The following is a 23,789-nucleotide window of genomic DNA, read 5'->3' on the forward strand; positions in this document are numbered from 1 at the left end:
GCCTCACCTTTTGACCTTCACAGATCCCCAAAATTCGATTTCAATCCTGAGATATTCAACAAAAACCGAAAAAACTCCGTGCATTTTTGTCACTTTACATATGAAATTAGTTTCAATCTTGTCGTGCTATCTTGTCACTCCATGAAAATTGATGTAAGTGCGACAAAAGGCCAAAGGGATTTCAGGCCAGGAAAGTCAGGATGCGTTTGTCGCATGTACAAGCTAGACTACCGTAAACATTTTTAATTATAACTCGGGACTCCAGCAAACAAATTCAACCAAACTTTGGGACAATGCAAAACGTGTTTGTTATTGTTTACATTGCGTGCTCTCGTTTTTGAATATTTAAGGTCAAACATTAAAACGCGTTTTTCTCGGAACGTCAAAATGGCGGGTGCGACAAGATAGCACGACGACGTCGATTTCCAGTCGCAGTTTCCACCAAACTGGACATTCGCACTTTAAAATTGTTATTGACAGGTGAGCAACATCGGCTCGCTTTGATCATTTTTTGAGAAAATTAAAATTTCCCAAGTCAGCTTGACAAGTCGCAATAGTGCGATCGATAGCAATAATTTAGTGCGAAGTCCAAGTTAGTGAGAATTGCGCAATACCAGGATTAGAAACAAATGATTTCTAAAATGATTTTCTGAATAAATTCTAAAATAATGTAAAGTACACTAAAGTATAGTGTTTAGAAATTATTTCCAAATCGTTTTTCCTCGAGTACCTATATAACATTTAATAATTATAACCCGTCTTTGCCAAAGTTTATATGAAAACCTAATCTGCAGCTTCCAAATCCCATTCCTGTTCCCCAGAAATGTTTGACAAGTTATGGGAAATTGGACGAGCTTTCCGGTAAAAATATTTACGAGACTGAAAAATCAAGTCTGTCATATAGAAATTGCCAAAAATCACTATTTCTTTAAAAAAAAATTGAACGAAAAAATCTTGACATCACCATTAAATTCAACTTTTAAACCTAAAAATTTAAAATCTCATTGAAGTGGCGTGTATTTTTCTTTCAGTGTATTTAACATAGGATAACATTTCTACAAAGTTTCATTGCGATCGGAGAGGTTTGGGTACAAAAAACCAGAAAAAATCCTGATTTGCGCTGGAATTGCTCTATAGATTTTCTTTTTTTTGTTATATTTAAATCTTCAAATCTTTAAATTTTCTTATAATCTAAACTTCGAATTTTATTTAAAAAAATGAAGAGTGATTTTTTATGAATTTCATGTTTATTGTGAAAATTTAACCCTTCTTTAAAAAAAACTTCCTATCATATAAAAAGGAGGGTTAAGCTTTCATAGTTCTTATTAAAAAAAAATCTAGTGTCAAACTATCAATTTTTCACATGTTTCATCACAAAATGTGTCTTCACACAAGGTGATGTACACACATTTTTTACTATTACTATTTTGAGCATTTTTGGGCTCGTTTAAAAATATTTCACATATTAGGCTAATATCGGAGCTCTGAAGGAACACAAAACTCCATACAAAAAACGTCAAGGAACATCGTGAACATGCGTTCATGAAAATGGGAACCACGAACAAAGTGTTCAAATTGCATGGTACGATTTTCAAAAACGAAAAAAAGAATCTTACAAAGCCGAAAATTAAGAGTACAGATTTTGTTTCTTGCTCACAATAAAGGAAAACAGAGCGAAACATAAAAATACAAATTCATTTAATTTTCTGGCATAAAAATCAGAATTATAGAAAATTTGAAGTTAAAAAAAAACAAATATTCAAAAATAAAAAAATAAATGATTTAAACATCTAGAATTTCATTTTTTATTAATAATAATATTAAAAAATAATAAATTTTAAATTCTGTGATTAAAAAGTAGGTAATCAACCATCAAAAAATCAGCAATATACAAATAAAAACAACTCAACAATCCAAAAATTTAAAAATCTTCAATTAAAAAATCTAAAATTCCAAAACCTTGAAAATGAAAATTTAAGCATTCAGCAACATAGGATGGTCACTCAATTCCCATTTTTGCATCTTGACTTTTTCTTAACATTTCCCAAACCTGAAATAAATGGCATTTCTTATCAAAATAATTCTTTTTTATGTTGTGGATTTTGATATTTAATTTTTAAAATCAATGTTGATTTAACAAGTTGTTACTGTTGAGCAATTCTCTGAGATTTCGGTCATGGGACCATCCACAAACCACGTGGACACTTTTTTGGAAATCTAACCCCCCCCCCTCCCCCCCTCTCCTCGTGGACAATTGTTTATACAAAAAAAACTTTTGTATGGAGCGTGGACAATCGCCATACAACCCCCCCCCCCCCTAAAGTGTTTACGTGGTTTATGGATGGTCCCCATGCGATTTTTTTGTATTTTTCAATCCAGCTGAAACATTTTTGGTGCCTTCTGTATGCCCAAAGAAGCCATGAAAATTATACATGAAAATTTGAAGATCTGTATCTTTTGAAGGAATTTTTTGATCGATTTGATGTCTTTGGCAAAGTTGTAGGTATTGATAAGGACTACACTGAAAAAATGGTAAACGGTAAAAAAATTGAAAAAAAAATTGATTGCGTAATATAAACTGTTTGGCTCTTTTGAAATGTTAGTCTTGGTTTAAAAAATATAAAAAATGTTTTTGAAAAGATCGTAAAATTTCACGAATGTTTCATATTTTAACATTGAAAATTGGACAGAGTTAGTTCCTGATATATCGACATTACAAACTAGTGGGTTGTTTGGGTAAGATTTAGAATACATAAATTTTCCAGTTTTTAAATATTTGCATGATATATCTCAGCAACTAAAGGTCGTATCAACAAAGTTCAAAAAAGCAAAACATATAAAATTTTCTCAGCTTTTCGAAAATATATTTTTTTAAAGTGGGCAAACATGAGCACTTATTTAAAAATATAATAACTGCGACAATTTTCAAAAAAGTTACCTAAAATTTGCAATAACTTGTAAACGGTGCACTTAAACAAAATTTCACTAAAAAACTTTTTGATTTCAAATTCGATTTTAAATCGAAAAATGAAGTTGGAAAATTTTTGCGACCTATATTTATTTTTTTTGAAAAAATCACAAAAAGTGAAAGTGAATTTTTTTTTAACAATGTACATATCATTTTTTCAGTGTAGTCCATATCCATGCCTACAACTTTGCCGAAGGCATCAAATCGATCAGAAAATTCCTTCAAAAGATACAGATTTTTGAATTTTCACTTATCATTTTTGTATGGACAGCTGCCAAATTTGTGCAGAAAATTATATCGATAATCTAATGATGCAAAATGGCTCTTTGGGGATACCGAAGGCACCAAAAGAGTTCCATCTGGATGAAAAATACAAAAAAAATCCAATTACCGAAATCTCAGAGAATTGCTCAACAGTAAAATATGATAGGCGGTTGAGGATTATTATTAAAAAAAATTGTAAACTTAAATGCTCGATTTGCTACCCTGCGATTATGCGTCTTCTTTTTCCGCTTTAAATTGCTACTGCATACAATAACAATTTGGTTTATGACGAGTCGTAAAATTTCTTTACCTTTTTTGCAAAGCAACGAGATAGTGGAAATAGAATTACAACAAAGTCATCATCCAGAGCCCCAACAAAAGATCACAGTTTTGTGGTTTGGTTGAGCGTTTTAGCAGAATGCATTACTGTGAATACAAAGAGACGAGTTGTTCCTTTTAATTCCGCTATATATTTTAATATCTTGACAGATACGTATTTCGTCTACTACTTGCAGACTTCATCAGTGTTCTGTTCTCGACTGAAGGTTCATCGCTGGTGTATCCATATTTGTAGTTCGTTGTTAATCGTTCTTCTGAAACTTTTTCAGAAGAACAGTTAACTTTACTCAACAAAGGTCTTAAGTACGCGGTATCATCAAAACCAAACCTGGAAAACATTGTTATCGACATCGAAACTGTTATCAATGCTAACAGCATCGACGAAAAACAGACAAAACCTCCCCCGCTCCTTCCAGCACAAATCAACAGCGTCAGGATGACGGTATCCAAATTAATACGAGAAGCAACAACAAAACACCAGGACAACGCCGAAGTACGAGTAGTGAAGGAACTCAAGGAGAAACCCGTGTACTACCTAAAAGCGGACAAGGGAAACCGGGTAGTAATCATGGACCGGGACGAATACGACAAGGAACTTCTTGAGAAACTCGGAAACAGGGAAAAATATTCACTACAACGAGGATACACGCTAATCGATATGGTCAAAAAAGTAGAGAACACCATCAAAGAATGTGCAGGCCTTTTGAAATCGGTTGGGAAAACTGCAAAATCGTTGAGAGTACCGAACCCAACTCTACCAAGGATTAAAGCACTACCTAAAGTGCATAAACCTGGCAACGAGATGCGAGAAATCATTTCAGCAGTGGATGCCCCAACCAGTCGGATCGCAAAGTGGCTTGTCGAGGAATTCAAGAGTATGCCGAAACCCTTCCCGAGCCGTTCGATCATCAGTTCGCAGGTGTTCACAAAGGAGCTCTTAGAGTCGGGACCGATAGCTGAGGATGAAATAATGGTTTCCTTCGACGTAACAGCACTGTTCCCAAGCATACCAGTAAAAAACGCAATAGGAACTCTACGGGATTGGCTGCAATCACAATACGAGGGAGAACCATGGAGACAAAAAACGATCCAGTATATAACATTCGTCAAATTATGCATGGAACAGAGCTACTTCCAGTTCAGGGATTGCATCTACCAACAGAGGATGGGAGCATCGATGGGTAACCCACTGTCACCGTTCATGAGCGATGTTTATATGGCAGCTTTGGAACACGAACTACAAACCAAAAACCTACTACCAGAACGTTGGTGGAGATACGTAGATGACATCTTCTGCATCATCAAAAGGGACTCACTAACAACGGTACTGGACACCATAAACAGTGCACGCAGGAGCATCAAGTTCACTTACGAAATGGAAGTCGAAGGAAAGTTACCTTTCTTAGACATCCTGATCCTAAGAGAACCAGGTTGCCCATCTTCGTTTTCTTTCGAGATCTACAGGAAACCAACAAACACCAGAAGAACAATCCCAGCCACGTCAAACCATTCATTCCAACATAAGATGGCAGCATATCATTATTTTATACATAGGATGACAACTTTACCCCTCAGCGAAGCAGGAAAACAGAAAGAATTGGAGTACATATTTGAAACAGCGGAAATCAACGGTTACAGCAGAACAACTATCCAAGCAATCATCGATAAGAAGGAAAGAAAACTGCACAGAACTTCACTCACAACCCTTACGCCATCAGCAGAGCCACTGCGAAGAGCAGCAGTAGAATTCGACTACAGGATAACACGCCCATTACGACAAAAACTGGCTAAATTTGGCATTGATTTAGTGTTCAGCAGTAGAAACAGCCAGTTGGAATCCATCTTAGGTTCAACGAAAGACCCCATACCGACTTTAGGCAAACCCGGCATCTACGAGGTATCCTGCGGCCACTGTGATATGAGCTACATTGGACAAACTAAGAGATTGCTGCAAACCAGGTTGGATGAGCATATACACACATATGTCAAAATTGCCATGGAGGAAAACGGAAAGGATTTGTCCCCCATTTCAAGTCAGCAGTAACCGAACACATCATCGAGGAAAAACATAACATCACAGCTAGCGACGCGGTCATCTTAAGACACATCACTAACCCATCGAAGCTGGCTGTCGCTGAAAGTTTGGAAATCTTCAAGGCAGGCAACAAACGTTTACTCAACAAGGATTCAGGTAACGGCTCAACGTGGCTGTTTAAGCTGTTACCTATACAGGCACAAAAGAAGAACGAGGAGGTAGTACCTACAGTAACTACAAATATGGATACACCAGCGATGAACCTTCAGTCGAGAACAGAACACTGATGAAGTCTGCAAGTAGTAGACGAAATACGTATCTGTCAAGATATTAAAATATATAGCGGAATTAAAAGGAACAACTCGTCTCTTTGTATTCACATCACAGTTTTGTTCTTTCTTCAACGCTGTTAAGCTGTTTATTCATCGTTAGTAGTCAGAAGGATAAAAATATAAACTTATTCATCTCTATCTCGCGTGCCGTCTCCCTCTATCTTTTCCCCACTTTCTCCTTACCAATGAAAATTAAACGCACAAGTACCCTAACACAAAGTAAAAAAAAAGTAATAAGAAGTGAAAAACTTCAATCCATCAGCATCCCCTCGATGCCGGAAGCGGCATCCGATTCACCCCCTTCCCCACCACCCCCGGACGAGCCGAGCAGTTCGCGCAACTCGCTGTCAATGTCCACCTGGGAGGGGTTCGCGTTGGGAAGCTGATGGTGGACGGCGCTCGTGGCGGTCCCAATCGGTTCCGGCTCCAGATCCATGTCCATCGGGGTGGTGTCGATGATGTCCGCTGGAGAAGGTTGAAAATGGATTAGAGAATTGCTTTTTGAGTGTTTAATCAGAGAACTTACCTCCCGGTGGATTGTTGTGCTGCTGCTGGTTGGATCCCAGATTCGGTTGCGGGTTGATGATGCCAACCGGAGGCGTCTGGAACATGTCCAAACCGACTGAAAGAAACAATAAGAGGTGAAATGAAGATTTCCAGAGCGTTCCACTCCGCACTCACCACTACTCATCCCCATCGCCTTCCGCAATCCATGCGGCGATGCAAGCGCCACCGGCGGCAGCTGCTTCGCAATATTCGTCAAATTGTTTGTAATCTGCGCGGCCAAATCAATCTCCGTCTCGCCGGCTCGCTGAACAAACGACAAATGCCCGGGCAGCGGCGCCGAAAGGCGATCCGACTGAATCTGGTGCAACTTGTGAATGAGCCCCGAGTTGACGTTCAGCGACTGCTGCAGCGAGCTGGTTACGTTCGCGCTCTGCAGCTGCTGCTCAAACTCGTCCAAGAATCCCACGTCAACGCCGAGATCGCTCAGCGAACGCAACGCGTTGAAGTCAACCTTCACGTCCGCCAGCTTCTTCTCTTCCCGTTCGCGCTCGACCGGCTCCGGAAACGTGTGCTTGACGGCGTCCTTTTCCTGCCGTTGCATGTCCGACTCGTACAGCGTCCCAAAAGTTTTGCGATGCTCCCCATTCGTCAAGATGTCCAGCAGACTGTGCGCGATGCCACCCGCGTACGGACTATCCTTCGTGTACTTCATAATACTTTCGGCGTAATCCGCCCCCGTTTCATCGCCGTACGTGTTCAACACCAGCTCCGACTCCTGCTTCGAGAGGTTCGAAAAGCGCGAATCAAACGTCGGCGCAAACGAGCTGAAAGCCCCATAATTCAACGGTTTAATCGTCTTGGCATAATTCCGACGATCCTCCCTAAATCCCTGCAGCTGCGCCGTTCCGTACTGCAACTTCCCCGTAAACGCCTCCAGCGAAACTACCTTCTCCGGCGCGTTATTCTCGCCATCAATCAAAATGCTCATGCTGGTCGTGCCGTTCTTCAACTGTCGCAAAAAGCCCATCCGATTCGCCGACTTCTTCTTCAGCAGCTTCGTCCGCGCATTCATCGCCGCACTCTGAACCTGCGCCAGCACCTCCTCCGCCGTCAAGTCGTCCACAAACGGCTCGAACTTGCCCTTCGGATTGTTCTCCAGCCGAATTTGTTTGCGCTTCTCATCTTCCTCGATTTGGGCGTTTATTTGCGCGTTGATGCCCTCGTCCACCGCCGCGGCAACCGCCTCGTCGGCCGAGTCCAGCAGGTGGTGGTCGTTTTCGGCAGAGTCGGATGACGCCGGGAGTTCGAAGCCCAGCTCTTTTGGGGTCAGTTCGCGCATGTACGTCATGAGGGGGCGCAGCGAACGCATCAGGTTTTCGGGCTGCAGCAGGCGGGCGCCGACGTGGAGCAGCTTTTTGGCCGCCTTGTGGTAGACGGTCTCGGAGTGGTTGTATCTGAAAGTGGAAAGAGTTGTTTTAATCGAGGCCTTATAAGCTAAGTACGGAACTAGGAAGGAACGCGGTCAAGAAAAATTAAAAAGTTGCAGTACTTAAATTCAATATTAAGTAAATCTTTCCCTGTTCCTGAGGGGAAAACCCGTGAAGAGTATCGGGGCCGACATTTACAAAGCGGATTCAGTGACAGTTTATTATTCAACTTAATGTTAACATTCCTTAGGTTGTCTTCCTAAGGTGTCTTGATATGGTCCAGTTTGTGACAGTGTATCGTTCCCTTTACTAAGCAATCGAATCCAGAAGAGAGAAACGATCGCCAGTTGTGTTGGTCCGAGCCGGGATTTGAACCCCGATCTACCGCTTACGAGGCGGAAGCGTTACTACTAGGCTACGTGGCTCGGTTAAATTCAATATTCTTAAATAAAAAAACAAAATTCTGAGATTCTGGAATTAAAAATTCCTAGAATTATAAAATCCTTGAATTCTTTAGTTCCAAAATACTCCAAATTCCCGAAATTCACACAATTCTTGAAATTCCTGAAAGTTCTAAAATTCCTAAATTCCTAAATTTTATAAAATTCATAAAATTTTAAAATTTTCAAATTCGTAAACTCTTCAATATTCGAGTCTTAAAATTCTAAAATTCCAAAATTTTGAAATTCTAAATGTCTTAAAATTACTATAACCCCTAAAATTCCTAAAATTCTTAAAGTTCTAAGAATACAAAAAATATATAAAATTCATAAAATTTATAAAAATCCTATAATTCCTAGAATTTATCAATTCTTAAACTCTTAAATTTTAGAATCTTAGAATTTCAAAATTCTTAAATTTATAAAAAATTTATAAATTTCATAAAATCTTATAGTTTAGAATATTAAATTTTGAAAATTGAAAATACAATTTTTTAATTCTAAAGTTCTAAACATCTAAAATTCCTCAAACCTAAATTTAAAAAGAAACATACAATTTATAAAATTCCCCAAATCTACAAAATTCCTAAAATTGTAAAAAAAATGATTTTTTTTTAAATTTTTAGAATTCCTGGAACTCTACAAATTCCAAAAATCCTAAAATTCATTGAAAAAATATTTAATTCCTTAATATCTTACATTCTTAAACTCTTATAGTATTTAATTTAAGAATTATAAAATTTAAACTTTCTGAAATTCTAATTTTATCAAAATTACTATAACTCCTAAAATTCTTAAAATCTAAAAATTTCAAAAATTCCTACAGTTACTAAAATTCCTTGAATTTCCAAAATTATTTAAAAGTATAAAATTTATAAAATTTATAAAAAATTTTGAAATTCCTAGAATTTTAAAATTTAAAAATTCTAAAATTCCTAGACTCATGAATTTTAAATTTCTAAAATGTCTAAACTTAATTTTTTTTTCAATTCCTAAAATTCTTGAAAACCTAAAATTTTTAAAATTCATTGAACTTATAAAACACCTAAAATCCTTAAAATTCTTAAAAATCCTAACATTTTTAAATTCCTTGGATTTTTTAACTCCTAACTTTTGGAATTTCAAAAATTACTGAAACTTCTAAAGTTTCTTAAAATACTCAAAAATTCATAAAATTTAAAATCCAAAAAATCAATAAAATTCCAAAAATTCCTAAATCCAAAGATTTTCAAAATCCTACAGTTCCTAAAAATCTAAAAATTCAAAAAATATTCTTGAAATATCTAAAATTTTCTTAAATCCTAAAATGTCTCAAATTCCAAAAAAAAAAGATTTCTAAAATTCTTAAAATTTATTAAATATATCAAATTGCTAAAATTCTTGTATTCATTTCAATTCACCAATTTATCAATTCTTTCATTACGCCATCTAATAGAACAGAAAATCAACATTTTTGAAGCCTTTTTGAGTCAAAAATTTTGAGGAAGATGTTTTTTTTGTGATTCGATAATATGCAATAAAATTTTAAAGATGGCTTAGGATAATCGAGTGAGAACATTGTTAAAGTTTTATTATTTTTAAATTTTTAATTATTTCTTAATTTTTTTTCTCAAAAAATCGTTTTCCTAAAAGAGCACTCAGCTGGCAAAATCTAAACTTAGACATAAGTACCCTCCCTGTAAAGGCTTATGAATTAATCTCAGTTGAAAGGTTCTCCAAATCTCTGAATTGCAAATGTAACATCCTGGAGCAGAACTGTTAAATTCTAATAAACACTAATTAAATTGAAAGTTAAATATCGGAAGTTTTGTGTTTTTATTCTATTTTTTTTTATTTGTAATCTTGAAAGAAAAAACAATCTGCTAATTTTAAAAAAAAAATGTGTGTCAAATATTTTAAACATCGAAATATACGCATGTTGAATTTGCAAAAATGCAAATAAAAATTCTGAATTTTAGAATCGATGAATTTTAGAATTGTAGTACTTTAAAAAACTAGAATTTGAAAATTTTAGAACCCCAGCATTTCAGAATTGTAAAATTTTAGAATTTAAGAATGTCTGTACATTTTTTCATTGTAGAGTTTCTTAAATTTTGATTCTTAAATTTTTTAAAATTTCTATTTGAAGTTTTTAAATATGTGTATTTTTATATTTCTAGATATCTGTTTTCTCCATATACAATTTTTAAATATTGTTTTTTTTTTTTAATTTCTGGAAAGTTTGATGATTATTGTTCGACTTCTTTCTTGGGTTTACAGAGTGAACTCGTTGATTAGAGTTTCGCTACTGCAAATGTCCGCTAATTCGAATTGGGATGCCCATCTAATTTCAAGATTCGGCCTTATGAGGTAATGTTGGATTTTCAAATGTACAAATTTATTTCAAAGGTTTGTAATTTTTAGTCGCACTCGAATAAGTAAATTCTCATTAATTTTAAAGATTTGAAAGTTTACTCACCTGATCGCATTATCGCACATCAGCTTAAAATCGTCACTAAACTCCGACAGCGATATGTACTCGTTGTCGTCAATCTTCTGCCGAATCGTGCTGAAATCCATCGGCCGCGTAATAATCGACGAGTACCCGGGCGCAATATCATCAGTGACGGGCCACGCAAAGAACTGGTGCGGATCGCGCTTCTCCAGCGCCTTCAGCAGATGATCCAACAGCCGTGCCAACGGGGACCGACTCTGCTTGAGCTTAAGCACGCAAGTCCGCGGCTCACGGCCACTACAATCCGACCCGGGCGTTTTCGGCGCCCCCAGGTTCGAGTTCGACTCGTGAAAGTCCATTTTACTGCCCGGCCGCGACGTTGACTGACTGACCGACCCGGGACTCTGCATCGGTTCCTCCGTCGTGACCGAACTGGGCGCGATAAGATCGTCCTTTTGCAGCATCGGAACGGGCGTGGCCGGCGTAGCAGGGGTAGCCGGAGTTGCCGGCTGCTGCAGAATTACCGGACACGGTTCCGGCTCGGGACTCCTCATCGGCACCAGCGGCTTCGTAACCGGGAGGGACGCCAAACTGCCACCAGCCACGGCGGCCGCCCCGTAAAACAGACTGCCCTCCGGCGGAGCCTGCGAACTCTCATCGCCGACGCTGTTAAAGTCCTCCTGGCTCGAGTCCTCACCCCGGTGCCGGCGCTTCTCCTTGTGGTGTTTGTGCTTCTTCTCGCGGTCCTTCTTCTTTTTCTTCTTCTTGCTCTTCTTGTGCCGCTCGCCGGAATATTCCCCGGAAAAGGACGCCACGTTCAGATCCTGGTGGATACCGTACGCCGGCGAATCGGCCCCGCCGTGTTCCGGCGTCGAACTGTTGCCGCTGACTTTCAGAATCAGCTTCAAACTGGGCGGACGCTCGAGCAGCAAGTTTTTCTCTGCGAAATCCAAAAGCGGAATGTTGATCACTTTCGCAAACCGAAAAAAACACCAAAACCAACTCACCTTCCCGCTCCTTGCGCTCGGATTTGTGTTTCTTGTGCTTTTTGGAACCCATTTCGACGGGGATGCACCGGATGCGGACAGAAAATTACACAATTTTTATGGGAAATTGGAGAAAAATGCCGCTAACACGAAAACAAGCGAAAGTTCCAAATGGTGGCTTGGCCAACTGTCAAACGCGAGCGATGTAAACAGACGCCGAGAACCGACGTACGTCCACCGAGGGGTGAGTGAAAGGAATTTGATGGAATGTATTAATTGTTGACTAAAAAATTATATAAATTATTTATTTATGTTAACCTAAATTTTTGTTTTGTTTTTTATTAGGTCCTATGATAAAACTTTGATTTTTTTTTTGAAAAAGGAATTTTTGTAAAAATAGAAATTTTATTAGAATTTTTTTTTTGACATAAGTTTTTTATGTAAAATCACATTTGCGAATCGAAAAGTACTTTACAGATTGTTTGATAAAGTTTGATTGAACTGAAAAATTAAGGTTATTAGAATTAAAAATAGTGGCTATACTTGATCATTCCTTAAATAATTTTTCATTTCGAAAAGTTGTGAAAATTTCCGTGAAGTTACCTAAGAGACCTAGAAGATTCCTGGAGTATTTTTTTAAAGGTCCAATAAACAATCTTTTCAATGATTTTGAATGACTCAATGCAGTTTCAAAAACACTTACAAAGCAAAAATTTAAAATTTTGTTCATTGGACCTTAAAAAACTCTAGATTTGATCGATGGTTGTTGGATGGTTGCTAAAAAACAGCGAATTAATTAAAAAGAAAAAAAACAAAAAAACGTTTTAAAAGTCTGATCCAATCAGCTTAGTACTAGAGATCCTAAATAGGGGACTGGTCGAAGTGAATTTGACGTACCCAAACAGACACGAGTTTGACGTATCCAAACGAGCATTTGCTTTTACGCCTAGCAAAACTTATCAGTATTGCCAAGCTCAAAGCATACGTTGCCAGGTCGATTTAGCAAACTTAGACCAGTCTCCCTATTTAGGGTCTCTATTTAGTACCAATATCTCAGAAACTAATGGTCGAGCTAATTTTAGTGAAATTTTACTAATAAAAATAATATGAAAACATTTCAAAGAGGCCAAAAAACCACCTTGAAAGTGAAAATTAAGAAAAATGGTTTTGAACCTGTTTAAAAAAATACTTTAGATACTAAATATCTACAATTTTGCTAACTATTTTTTACAGCTGGGAACCTTATCTAATTTATATGCCTTGACTTGAATTACATCCATCTGTCTCTATTTGATGACCCCTCGGCCCTGGAAATAATTGAAACGAAAGCCCGTGTAAAAGCTCACTTTTGAAAGCCTTATTGCCCATGCATTTGAAACGAACCTTTCGAAAGCTTTGGGAAAAATCAGGAAAATTTATGCTGCAAGTTTATGTTTTGAAACGTTGCTACTTAGAATGATCATTCTTGTGGGTGGTGGGAGCTTCCGCTTTCAATTAATACTCATTGAGTCTTTATGGAGTATGTCATCAACTAAAAACCGTTTTAAAAAGTTGTCTTGTAAGCTTTATTATTTAAAATACGTAGTCTAAATACATTAAAATTGAAACACACACACGCGCGCACCCTCCGAAGATCCCACCCTCAAAGCTTGCTCTTTATCGTCGACTTCCGATCCAGCTGGGCGTAAATGATCCCCGAAGGCTTGTCCACCGGCAGGAACACCGTTTCCTCCTTCATCTCGTCCCCGTTGATCAGCTTGGGAAACTTGCTAAAGTCAAAGTTAAAGTAGTGCTTGTTCGGCATCGTCATATCGATCGAGGACACCTCGGGGATGTGCTCGAGGACCAGCTTTTCCGCGAGGTACAGCGTGTTCTGGACGCTCGGCGAGAACACACCCTTTTCCGTCTCGCCGGCAAACGTGTCCAGGATGCAGTGCTTGACCTTGTTCCAGCAAAAGTCAAAGTCCACGTTGGCGACGGTGGAGTACTGCCAGGACGAGCGCACGACCGTGCTGAAGATGCGGTCGTGTTGATCGGGCAGGGACCGATACTCGTCGTTCACAAAGTTAACGAACGCGGATTGGGTGGTTTTGAGTACGCGCAGGTCGGTTAGACCGCTGATGACGGTTGGGGTTGATTCTGGAAAGGGGGTTGAGAAGGTTTAAGGTTGGATGCTTTTTTGGAGTTTGTTGGGGTCTTACCACTTCGCTTCTGGGTGACGTCACAGTACCGCGTGGCTGTCGGGGTGAACACGAAGGCATGGTTGTGGAGGGCCTGATAGGGTCCTTTGCCGAAGCCCATCCGAGACCACGGGTACTCTTCGATGTGGATCGACACCTCGTTGACGTGGGAGTATTTGGTCAGGAAGTGGTTGCACAGCAGGATGCCAAACTCCTCCGGTGATTTGAGTCCGTGCTTGCGCGCTAGCAGATATACCGTGTTCTTCTGCGAATCTGTGGCAACGATGTCCGAGTTGTCACCCTGGAGGTAGTCCTTCTGGCTGGCCAGCTTCAGCTTGGTGCCCACCTCGAACTCCTTAATACTGTGAACCAGCCCGTTGCGGACCACGTGCATCACCTTGACGCTGTCCTTGCCGTAGCCGTAGTTGCTAATACGGAACTCTTCCGGGATGTCACGCTCGGCTGCGCCTGTCGCTTCATCCGCTACCAACTTTCTGGACATCATCTTGTAGCTGGTTGGTTGCTAGTCGCTGGATGACGATCGAACTTGCAGTTGCTGTTGTTTTGATGAGCCTCTCTCTAAAGTCCTGGACGTCAGAGAGTGATTTCCCCCTTTCGCAGCAATATTACAAGTTCACGGGGGGGTTCGTCCAGTTCTGCGATAGAAAAACAAGATTAGAAGTTGAGTCAAAATATGTTTTCCAGATGGGATTTCTTGGAAACAGCGAAGCTTGCGTTGAGCTGGAATTTTTGAAGAGGTCAACGAAGAAGTCGCCGCTCATCAACGGGTAAAAAAGTCACGTAGGCAATTCGTTGAATGAGATTACATTAAGTGAGGTAAGTAGGTCGGCTAAACTTCAGGCCTCCAGATCGCCTGTTTACTCATGTGGACAACAGATAAGCGTAATCCTCGTACATAAATTTATACGCATCCTCGTGGTTGACCTTCGTGGCCTAAATGCCACCAAAAAATTTCTATACATGTGTCGGCATTTAATTCATTAAAAATAATCAATAGCCTTGGTCATATTTCGACAATTCTATTATCTCAAGACATAACCTATACGATCATACTTGGTCTATAAAAAGCCAATCTGTTTCAATTCTATTTTAATAACGTCAATGTTTTGAAAGTCATGCCACAAATTTCCTTAAAATCTGGGTAGTTCCTCAGCCATGAAACCTCTACGTGAAGTGTTTCGAAAGAAACTATCAATAATTCGCTTATCATCATCGAACGCCGCAAACGCCGAGTGATGATGTGTCTACCAAGTGTTGACGGTGATCCTCGACATCATCGTGTGTTGCTGTTGTTACAATATAGATTACAGCTGGGCAGAATTGCTGAGGCTGGGTCAAGCCCGACCGGCGTTCAGCCTGTAACCGGTTTACCGTACCCGTGTGAACTAGTTTCAATTGCTGATGCCGGTGCGAGAACTTCTTCTTTGTCCCCGCACAGGAAGTTGCTCTCTTGTTACTGCTCTAGTGTACAGATAGTTGGTCATCCTTGTCTAAGCTCAAACACACATGTCAGATTGAGCGCATCACGCATCGCAAGTGTTGATGCACGCGTGCGAGAAGATCAAGTTGAGTACGCTGTTGGAGCTATCAGCTGATTCAAAAGGACGTTTGAAGCTTAATTGATAGAAAGGATCATTCATTGGAATTCTAGTTAATACAGTCCATATTCGATTATCTGAAGTCCTTGCCCAAAATGTTTGATTTTATTTTTAACATATTTTTTGTCATTGACCTTAAATATTTATCCAAAATGCTCTGAAGTGATCTCATTGTATGTGTCCAAAGATGTTGTCCACAATGCTAGTATTTGGTTACTGTAACATTGTATATTTTATTGTACAGTACTTGTTCGGTAACTGGGCTGAGAACATAGCCCAGTCACCGAATGCTGCTCGCAAACTGGGCTGAACAAAAAATATCGAGGGGACCACCGATGCATAATATTTTCCTTATGAAATATTAAAATAAAAGTTACCGTGAACCGGGGTGACTTTGATGGGATTTCAATTTGTTTTTGGAATATTTTCCAACAGGTAAGGTTTTACTCAAGATTTTTATTTTTAAAACATGTACTGGGGTAGGCCACACAAAGTCCATGCACTATTTTGGAAAAAAAAGTTTTTTCAATAGTGTTTAGAAAAATAGTATCGTTAAAAATTCTTAGTTTGAATTCCAGGGTGACTTTGACAGTCATAGTTTTTGTTGTTAAAATCATATTTAAGATGTTCAAACTTTATTTGTACGTTAAATGTACCATCACTGAAGTTGATGATATTGCCTTTAAGAAAAAAAATCAATGTTTATATTTAGTTATCTAAGTTAATAAGCTTTTTAACAAAATAAACAACACAAGTTTTAAATAAAATTGCTAAAAAGTCGGAATTTTGCCTGAAATTTGTTAAAACATAGTTTTGTTTATAAAATTATCGATTTATATTGCATTTTATACTGAATTCGAAGCACTAATCACAAGTTTTCACATTTCACATGAAATGTGTTCAACTGAGATTGCCTTTAAATTTGGAGATTTTATTAAATTGTGTTTCTTAAACACATATTATTTATTATTTACAAACTTATTTTACCTTTTCCTAGTGGAAAATTGTCCAAAGAATCCGAAAACGCATTCCGTTTTCCGATTCAAAATTATTTTCATTGAGAAAATCATGACACTTCGAGTAGTTTAAAATAATAACTTTCATCAACATTTACTTTACTTTAGTTAACTAACTTTAAACTTTTCAAAATTTTATGAAAAGTTCTTTTCGAGGTTCTTTGAAAACTTCTCTTCCACGGTCAGAATTATTCTAAACAATTCCATACGTATTTTAATTGTACTCTTCATTTTGCGGAAAAATCACAAACCTATCAATGTCACCCCGGCTATCAAAGTCACCCCGTTTTACGGTAATCAAATTTATTTGTGACTTGAAATTAAATAAAAGTTTGAAAAAAGTTTTTTTTAAGTAATGGAACATGATTTTTGCATCCATTAACCCCTCGGTTTTGTTTGTTTTGTTTTTTTGACGTTTGTCTGCTTTCGATTCTCCTATTCTACAGAAACCGGATAATCAAATTTTGGATATTCGAATCTTCGGATAGTTAGGGTTATTGATAATCGAGTACGGACTGTCTATATAAGTTAGAATTTTCCCAAAAGAAAAAAAAAGTTTCATTTGGTTTGATTTTGTCAAATTCAATCCCCATACTTTGTGCATTGTTTGTATGGCAGGCTGAAAAACGCGACTTCCTAAAGGTTAACTGGTTAACCTTTGATAGTATTTTAAGTGTTTTGGCCTTATTTGGTTAAAATTCATTCTCGTATTATGAAAAAGTTTAGAAGTTGTTTAGTCTCATTTACGCATGATTCAATTCAATTCAAAGATAAATATTTTTGAAATCGCTGCCATTTCCCATTGATTAAATGTCAATATTGAAATGAGAAATTTAATGTACTTCTACATCTGCAATAACCGAGAGAGGTCATTTACGTGTTTTTGTATTTTTTGGTTAACTTTCTAGAATGAATCAATGTTCTACAAAGTTATAGAGTAACCAAAAACATAAACATTTGATTCATATACAAAAAAGGTTTTCATGTATTCTTCACGATTAAGGGGTTACATACATGTAAATCGGCATAAATGCCAGAGGTTGGTTTGAACACAAACATAAACTTATTTTAAATCTGTTTTCAGGGCATTAAAATATATATTTTCATCTGTTAACAAAACAAATTTGAGGACATTTGGTTGTATCGTGGCTGACCAAATCGGCTCAAAATTTTGGTGAAGACTCGTTAAACCGGTCTCGTGTGCATGACGAAGGCCGATTTTCAAAAAGTTTATTTTTAAAAAAGATAAAAATATTTTTATGTTTTTCATATAAAAATCGCAAGTTTTTGATTTTTGTATTTTAAAAAAATGCAAAATTTCAAAATCGCGAGATATCGTGGCACCCGTAAATCAACTCGGTGTTCAGAGAAAAACGCTCGCAAAGTTTGACAGTTCGCTTTGCGCATGGCAAAATTTTCAGCTAAAATCGCCTGTAACTTACTTTAATCATAAAATATCTTCATGAAACTTTCAGGAGTGATAGAAAATCATCTTTTAAGTTGATTCAATAAATTTTCTGTAACATGAAATTTTGTGATTTTCTACATGTATGTAACCCCTTAACCAGAATTCCACGACATTTTTTATAAGAAATGATGGTCATGGTCATTTTTCAACAGGTTTTGCCACAACAGACGTCCAAAGGGTTATTCTTATGAAACATTTGCTGAACATTCCCAGGAACTGTAAAATCCACCGAAATTTAACTTTTTATACTTGAATTTGCTAATATTTTTAAAAAAATGTTAACACAAATTGATTTGAAGCACCGTCATCCGGGCCGAATCGGGACTTCAGTCTAAATATGGACAGCAGTTTTTAGAGCACTTAAAAGCTTGAAATTTGGAAAACTGTGCACTATGTTAGATGTCCTGTGTCTGTTCTATCCGAAACTAATCAAAATTATCCAAATATTGTTCAGTAACAAGGCTAAACTGTCCCAATTCGCCCCATGTGCCCCATTTCGCCCCAGATGACGGCACTCGATTTCTGTAAAAACAACTTAATAAAAAAGTTTGTTTTTAATTTTGAGAGGCATGTAAAATTGATGTTTCAGTGATTTCAAAAAATGATGCTTTTAAAAACCGCCCTAAGGTTGCCTTAAGGTTGGTGTTTACTAAATAAAAATTGAGAACTCTACAATTTAGTTGAAAAATCCGTCCCAGTAACGACGATCAAATAATTCAACAGTCGATTTCAAATTAAATCACTTTCTACCGAAAACGAAAGTTACACAATTCTTCTACAATGCGCACTAGACCCAATCTCGCTTTCGTCATAATCTAAATTGCTGACCTTCACCTTTCTTATTGTAGCTATTCCTTCGCAGGTCACTCCAGGCGGTTGGTTCTTTTCACTTGTCTTCTGGTTCTTCTTTCTTCTTTTTTTGTAAATTGCTTTCCCTCTTTTTTTCTCTCTTAGAACTGCTTTCACCGTTGCTCGGACACCGCTTCAATTAAACACCACTGCTGCTTATGCTGCTGGTACTACGATCCGCTTCCTTCGGCTGCTGGCACTGAACTGCAGCATCCAGGCCGGTCATCTTAAATTCTTAACGCAGCATGTTTTGTGATTACTACCCTCGGATGACGATGCCGAGGATGACTGAATGATGGCCCCGCGCACAATCATAACAGACTTTCCTCTCTCACTCTGAACTTAAGCCAAGCTGAGGATCACCAGCACTGATAACAACTTCAGCCCCGCGGGAACTGACGATGACGGTTGAGACAATCCCGAGTAACCTACACTGCTGCGTAGAATGATGATGCATGTGGTCACAGCGCTGAGTTACGACCAGTTGTTCAAATTTTGGGGTGCGATAATCGTCTGAAGGTCGTAAATTGTTTGCAGTTTGTTTTCAAAGTGAATTCTCGCAAAAATTCCAACCGCTTCTTCGCCAACCTGCTAAGAACAGTAACACGTGATATTACCTGCATGATGCATCTGACGAATGGCAAGGAAATAAAGGAATTACGAGAACTCAGAAGCAAAAAAAACGCCTCATAGTGATTGACATGTGTATACAAAAGTAACCGAGGGCTGAGGTAGAGCGTACATGAGTACAGTTGAACTTGATGTTGCTTCCTTCAAGACTCGTAACGAGCAGGGTAGTCATGAACAACCATACAAAGAATGCATCCATTAATGGAGTGACCCCGACCGATTCTATGTTTGTAGGTAATTGTGGGTAGACTTAACAGATTGACTGCATTTAGGCTACCATCGATCATCGCGAGGACTTTGCAACCTGTTAAAGTCCAACAACCCCTTGCTGGAATAATCTGCAAGTAAACACCGCATCGCGGACGATCTAGGCCGAGATTAGGCCAGTTTGGTGGTTTATCAGCACGCGGGGAGTCGTGGTCATGTTGATCTTTGCGTTGTCGCGGAAAAATAGATGTGTAACTAACATTGAAGTCGTTTCGAGGAAACTGGAAGTTACTCGGAATAAACAGGTCAAAACAAGCTAAATCCTCGCGCACTAGATATTGTATGCGGGAGGCCTTCGTGGAATTGGTTGAGACTTCCTGGGGAATATTATGATTTTAAGCCGCTTTAATGATTTTCAAAACATATTGTCCCTACACTTATCTTGGTTCGTAGTAACTAGAGGGTGACGAGCGGGAATTCCCGGGAAAAATTTCCCGGGAAATTGACCGTTTTTGGACCTCTCGATTCCCGGGAAATTCGGTCGAGACTCCCGGGAAATTTAAGCTTATAAATATCGAAATAAAATTATTTAAACTGATCAGAAAAACATTTGAAAAATTCAAAATTGTTTAGAACATTGAATGTCCAATGCTCGATGTTCAAGTTCGAATAAACCAATGTTTCTCTAATCTTCTTATTCGGAAAGTGTAAATTTTAACTTGTCAAAAATTCCAATAACTATAATTTAGAGAAGCCATAAAAAGTGGACCTCAAAATTTACCTTAAAAATTATTTAGCAGTTACACCCCAGATATGAAATCAAATGTTTTATTTTCAAATATTATTTTTTCTAATTATTTGTAAAAGGGAAAAGCTTTTTCAAGTTAAGTTCAATTTCCATATCTTCTCTTGAGCAAAGCAATCCAATCTAGTTTTTTGTGAACATTTGGGTTTTCCTGATAACTGTAAATATTTCTTCAATTAATATTTAATGTTGAACTTAAAAATTACAAAAAAAAAACAATTTAATTTGTTGTTTTGAGTCGTTGTTTATCATATTGCAAAATTCCCGATAATGGGAAATTATATATAACCTACCTATATTAGTTATCTATATATATAAAAAATTTCGATGGTTTTGTTCGAACGCGTATCAGTTCAACACAGAACGTTGGATCGAGATGCTCTTTGTTGCGTTGGGTTCGTATAAGTCCAAGGAAGGTTCTTACGCCAAAAAGTAACAACTTTGGCCACTCTGGAACCGATTCCGGAAAATCTGCAGATTGTATGGGAATAATTACGTAAAATAAAATTTTGATCACAGGAGGCTGAATAAGCAAAAAAGTTAAAAACGTCAACAAACGAAAAGAAGGCAGAACGAAGTTTGTCGGGTAAGGCTTGTTTTTTACAAAAATCTAATAACAAGTTTGTGAACCTTTTGAAAAATCACTCAGTGCGAATTAAGATTCGTAAGTATTTTAAACTACAATTTTAAGTCTTAAAAAAACTCAAGAAACGATTTTGTTTTTGCAGAATCAGAAAAAAAATCAAAAGTTTTCGTCAAAACAATGAGGCTGCTTAAATTAACGTTTCATAGAATTAGTATGAATTAACAGTAACTGAATTCATTTAAAAGAAACAAATTTATTACTATTCATTTTAAATTTTTGACACTGTTGGCGTAGTAAAAGAAAACTCCCGGGTCCCGGGAATTCCCGGGAAATTGCCAAGTTCAACTCTCGATTCCCGGGAAATTGAAAATCTCGAGAATCGTCACCCTCTAGTAGTAACAGTTTAAAATCTGTTCTGTTGAAGAAAATTTTAGAAAAACCTTACTCAAAATTGATTCGGCTTGTGTTTTTACGATCAAATCTTATTAATTTTCCAGCATCCAGCAGTCGCACGTCACTTTTTGACGATCTGAGAAAAACGCGTTTTAATGTTTGACCTTGAATAAACAAAAACGAGAGCATGCGATGTAAACAATAACAAACACAATTTGTTTGGTTGACCATTCTGAGCATTGTCCCAAAGTTTGATTGAATTTGATTGCCGGAGTCCCGAGTTATAATTGAAAATGTCCACGCTAGTCGAGCTCATACGTGTGTCAAACGCGTTCTGGCCTGAAATCCCTTTGGCCAATTGTCGCACTTACATCAATGTTCAGGCTGTGACAAGATAGCACGACAAGATTGGAACTTCTTTCATATAAAAAGTGACAAAAATGCACTTTTTTGATTTTTATTGAATATCTCAGGATTGCAATTGAATTTTGGGGATCTGTTAAGGTTAAAAGGTGAGGCAACTCAATTGAATTGTAATGGATGGTAATTAGACAATAAAAATGTGATTTTCCACATCTTTAACTATATTTCAGAACAGGACCGTTCTGTTCTGTCTGATCTGTTCTGTACTTTGTCTCGAAAAGCAATGGCCACTTCTAGAGATGATTCTTGAGACCAAAGCTGATAGTTCCAGCGGAAAATTCTAGCAAAATGAAAAGAACTCACTGAAGATGCTTATAATTATCCTGTAGCACTAGATCTAACTGAACTGATACAAATCTACAATGTGAACCTTTTGCTTGCACAAACAATGTTTAAAGGCAGCATTTTGAACATATTATCATTTTCGTAAAAAGACAATTTGACCCGCAACTATTGGTCCAAAATTGTGGAATTATCAAATCTTCGAGATAAATAACATTAGTTTCAATACTTTTAAATCAATCCTAAAACGTCATAAAAATCTTTTTTTTTTTTTCGAAAATCACTAGTTTTTTTTTTAAATTTTCTGGTATGTATGACTTGGACAAACAAATTTACAAAAATTGCAATTTTTCCAATTGCGCAAAATGCATCGAAGTTTGATTCCAATCGAAAATCTGATTAACATTCCAACGCCCAAGGCTCCAAAAAAGTTGGAACGGTAACTTCAACTCAATGGTTCTCAGGCATTACTCAACCAATCAAGATGATTCTTCTTTCCAGTGATTTGTTAGGATGTCTAGATGATTCTAGACCTTTGCAGAACTTAATTTGATCAAATCTGTAATTTTTGCGATCAAAAACATCGTTCCAACTTTTTTTTTCGCGTGTAAAAAAAATTCGCCGAAAATTCCGCGGAGGCAGTCGTTTAAAAAAAGTTGGAACGATGTTTTCGGTCGCAGAAATTACAGATTTGTTCAAATCAAGTTCTGCAAAATTTTAGGATCATCTAGACATTCTTACAAATCACTGGGAACAAGAATCGTCCCGATTGGTTGAGTTATGCCCGAGAACGGGCGTGTTGAAGTTACCGTTCCAACTTTTTTGCGAGGCTTGGGCGTCCGTGTAAGTTGGACATGCGTTGGGCGTTCCAGCGTTGAATCATTCAATGAGGCGTCCAATTTCCTTTTAAAACAAGCTTTCGAGTTTAGCTCTATCCGTTTTTGTTTCCTATATCTGGCCATTTGAAAATACACGTTTTTTGAAAAATATACGAAAATCGCAAAACTTTGGGGCGGTGCCAAAAAATGGGAGGTCCCATTTGGTTCAAAATCGGGAATCTTACATGTTTTAATAGTTCAATAATAGCTCCACCAAATTTGAGCTTGATCAGAAAAAGTCGATTTCGAATTTGTACTTTTTTTGTGTACAGTTGAGCCGAAATGACCTTTATACCACTCATGCTGCTGAAAAAAGAATAACAAAATTGGAACCAGAATCTGAAAATTTTAAAGGAGGATTAAATATGCGGTTTTTAACATAAAAAATGAACTCATGTAGGCAAGTCATCATTAAAAAAAACTCAACTCTATAAACTCTGATTCGTGATTCAATTTACGGGTGTTTTCTTGCAGCTCGTAAGAAATTTCCCATTGAGACTGTTAACGAGCGTAAACGATTCCCACGAAAAACGCCTAACGGGTATGCTACTAGTGACTGCAAGATGATGAGGTGGTATGAAATCAAACAAAGTGAGCAAGCTCAACACTGTAAATACACCGTTAAATTCATACGACATGGAAACTTTGGCTCGTCCCATGAGTAATTTTTGAGTAGGAAAAATCTGTGACATTATGTTCTAGGAGAAAATGCCACGCTAAC

General features: G+C 37.6%; 3 protein-coding genes across 3 annotated transcripts; 1 reads left to right on the plus strand and 2 right to left on the minus strand.

Annotated features, from left to right (window-relative positions):
- The first annotated feature begins 3,841 nt into the window (after positions 1-3,841).
- Positions 3,842-5,883, plus strand: LOC128092908 (uncharacterized). The gene is made up of 2 exons (XM_052708058.1): positions 3,842-4,933; positions 4,965-5,883. Exons 1-2 carry the CDS (start codon positions 4,008-4,010, stop codon positions 4,975-4,977), a joined length of 939 nt encoding a protein of 312 aa, XP_052564018.1. The 5' UTR covers positions 3,842-4,007; the 3' UTR covers positions 4,978-5,883.
- A 149-nt stretch (positions 5,884-6,032) lies between these two features.
- Positions 6,033-11,925, minus strand: LOC120419650 (bromodomain-containing protein 7). The gene is made up of 5 exons (XM_039582407.1): positions 11,754-11,925; positions 10,771-11,686; positions 6,620-7,899; positions 6,465-6,560; positions 6,033-6,403 (listed from the first exon to the last, which is right to left on the minus strand). Exons 1-5 carry the CDS (start codon positions 11,803-11,805, stop codon positions 6,189-6,191), a joined length of 2,559 nt encoding a protein of 852 aa, XP_039438341.1. The 5' UTR covers positions 11,806-11,925; the 3' UTR covers positions 6,033-6,188.
- Positions 11,926-13,283: 1,358 nt separating this feature from the next.
- LOC120419666 (uricase) lies at positions 13,284-19,183 on the minus strand. The gene is made up of 3 exons (XM_039582430.2): positions 18,850-19,183; positions 13,934-14,568; positions 13,284-13,871 (listed from the first exon to the last, which is right to left on the minus strand). Exons 2-3 carry the CDS (start codon positions 14,415-14,417, stop codon positions 13,375-13,377), a joined length of 981 nt encoding a protein of 326 aa, XP_039438364.1. The 5' UTR covers positions 14,418-14,568; positions 18,850-19,183; the 3' UTR covers positions 13,284-13,374.
- Positions 19,184-23,789: the final 4,606 nt, after the last annotated feature.

The sequence above is a fragment of the Culex pipiens genome, chromosome 2, assembly GCF_016801865.2.
Source record: "Culex pipiens pallens isolate TS chromosome 2, TS_CPP_V2, whole genome shotgun sequence".
Classification (NCBI taxonomy): Eukaryota; Metazoa; Arthropoda; class Insecta; order Diptera; family Culicidae; genus Culex; species Culex pipiens.

Bases quoted from the DNA above. Each gene is read 5' to 3' on its own strand.
- LOC128092908 (XM_052708058.1), top strand. From the start codon at position 4,008: ATGACGGTATCCAAATTAATACGAGAAGCAACAACAAAACACCAGGAC.
- LOC120419650 (XM_039582407.1), bottom strand. From the start codon at position 11,805: ATGGGTTCCAAAAAGCACAAGAAACACAAATCCGAGCGCAAGGAGCGG. The intron at 6,561-6,619 runs GTGAGTGCGGAG...TGTTTCTTTCAG, and splicing joins GGCGATGGGGATGAGTAGTG to TCGGTTTGGACATGTTCCAG. The intron at 6,404-6,464 runs GTAAGTTCTCTG...AACCTTCTCCAG, and splicing joins GCACAACAATCCACCGGGAG to CGGACATCATCGACACCACC.
- LOC120419666 (XM_039582430.2), bottom strand. From the start codon at position 14,417: ATGATGTCCAGAAAGTTGGTAGCGGATGAAGCGACAGGCGCAGCCGAG. The intron at 13,872-13,933 runs GTAAGACCCCAA...CCCCCTTTCCAG, and splicing joins CGTCACCCAGAAGCGAAGTG to AATCAACCCCAACCGTCATC.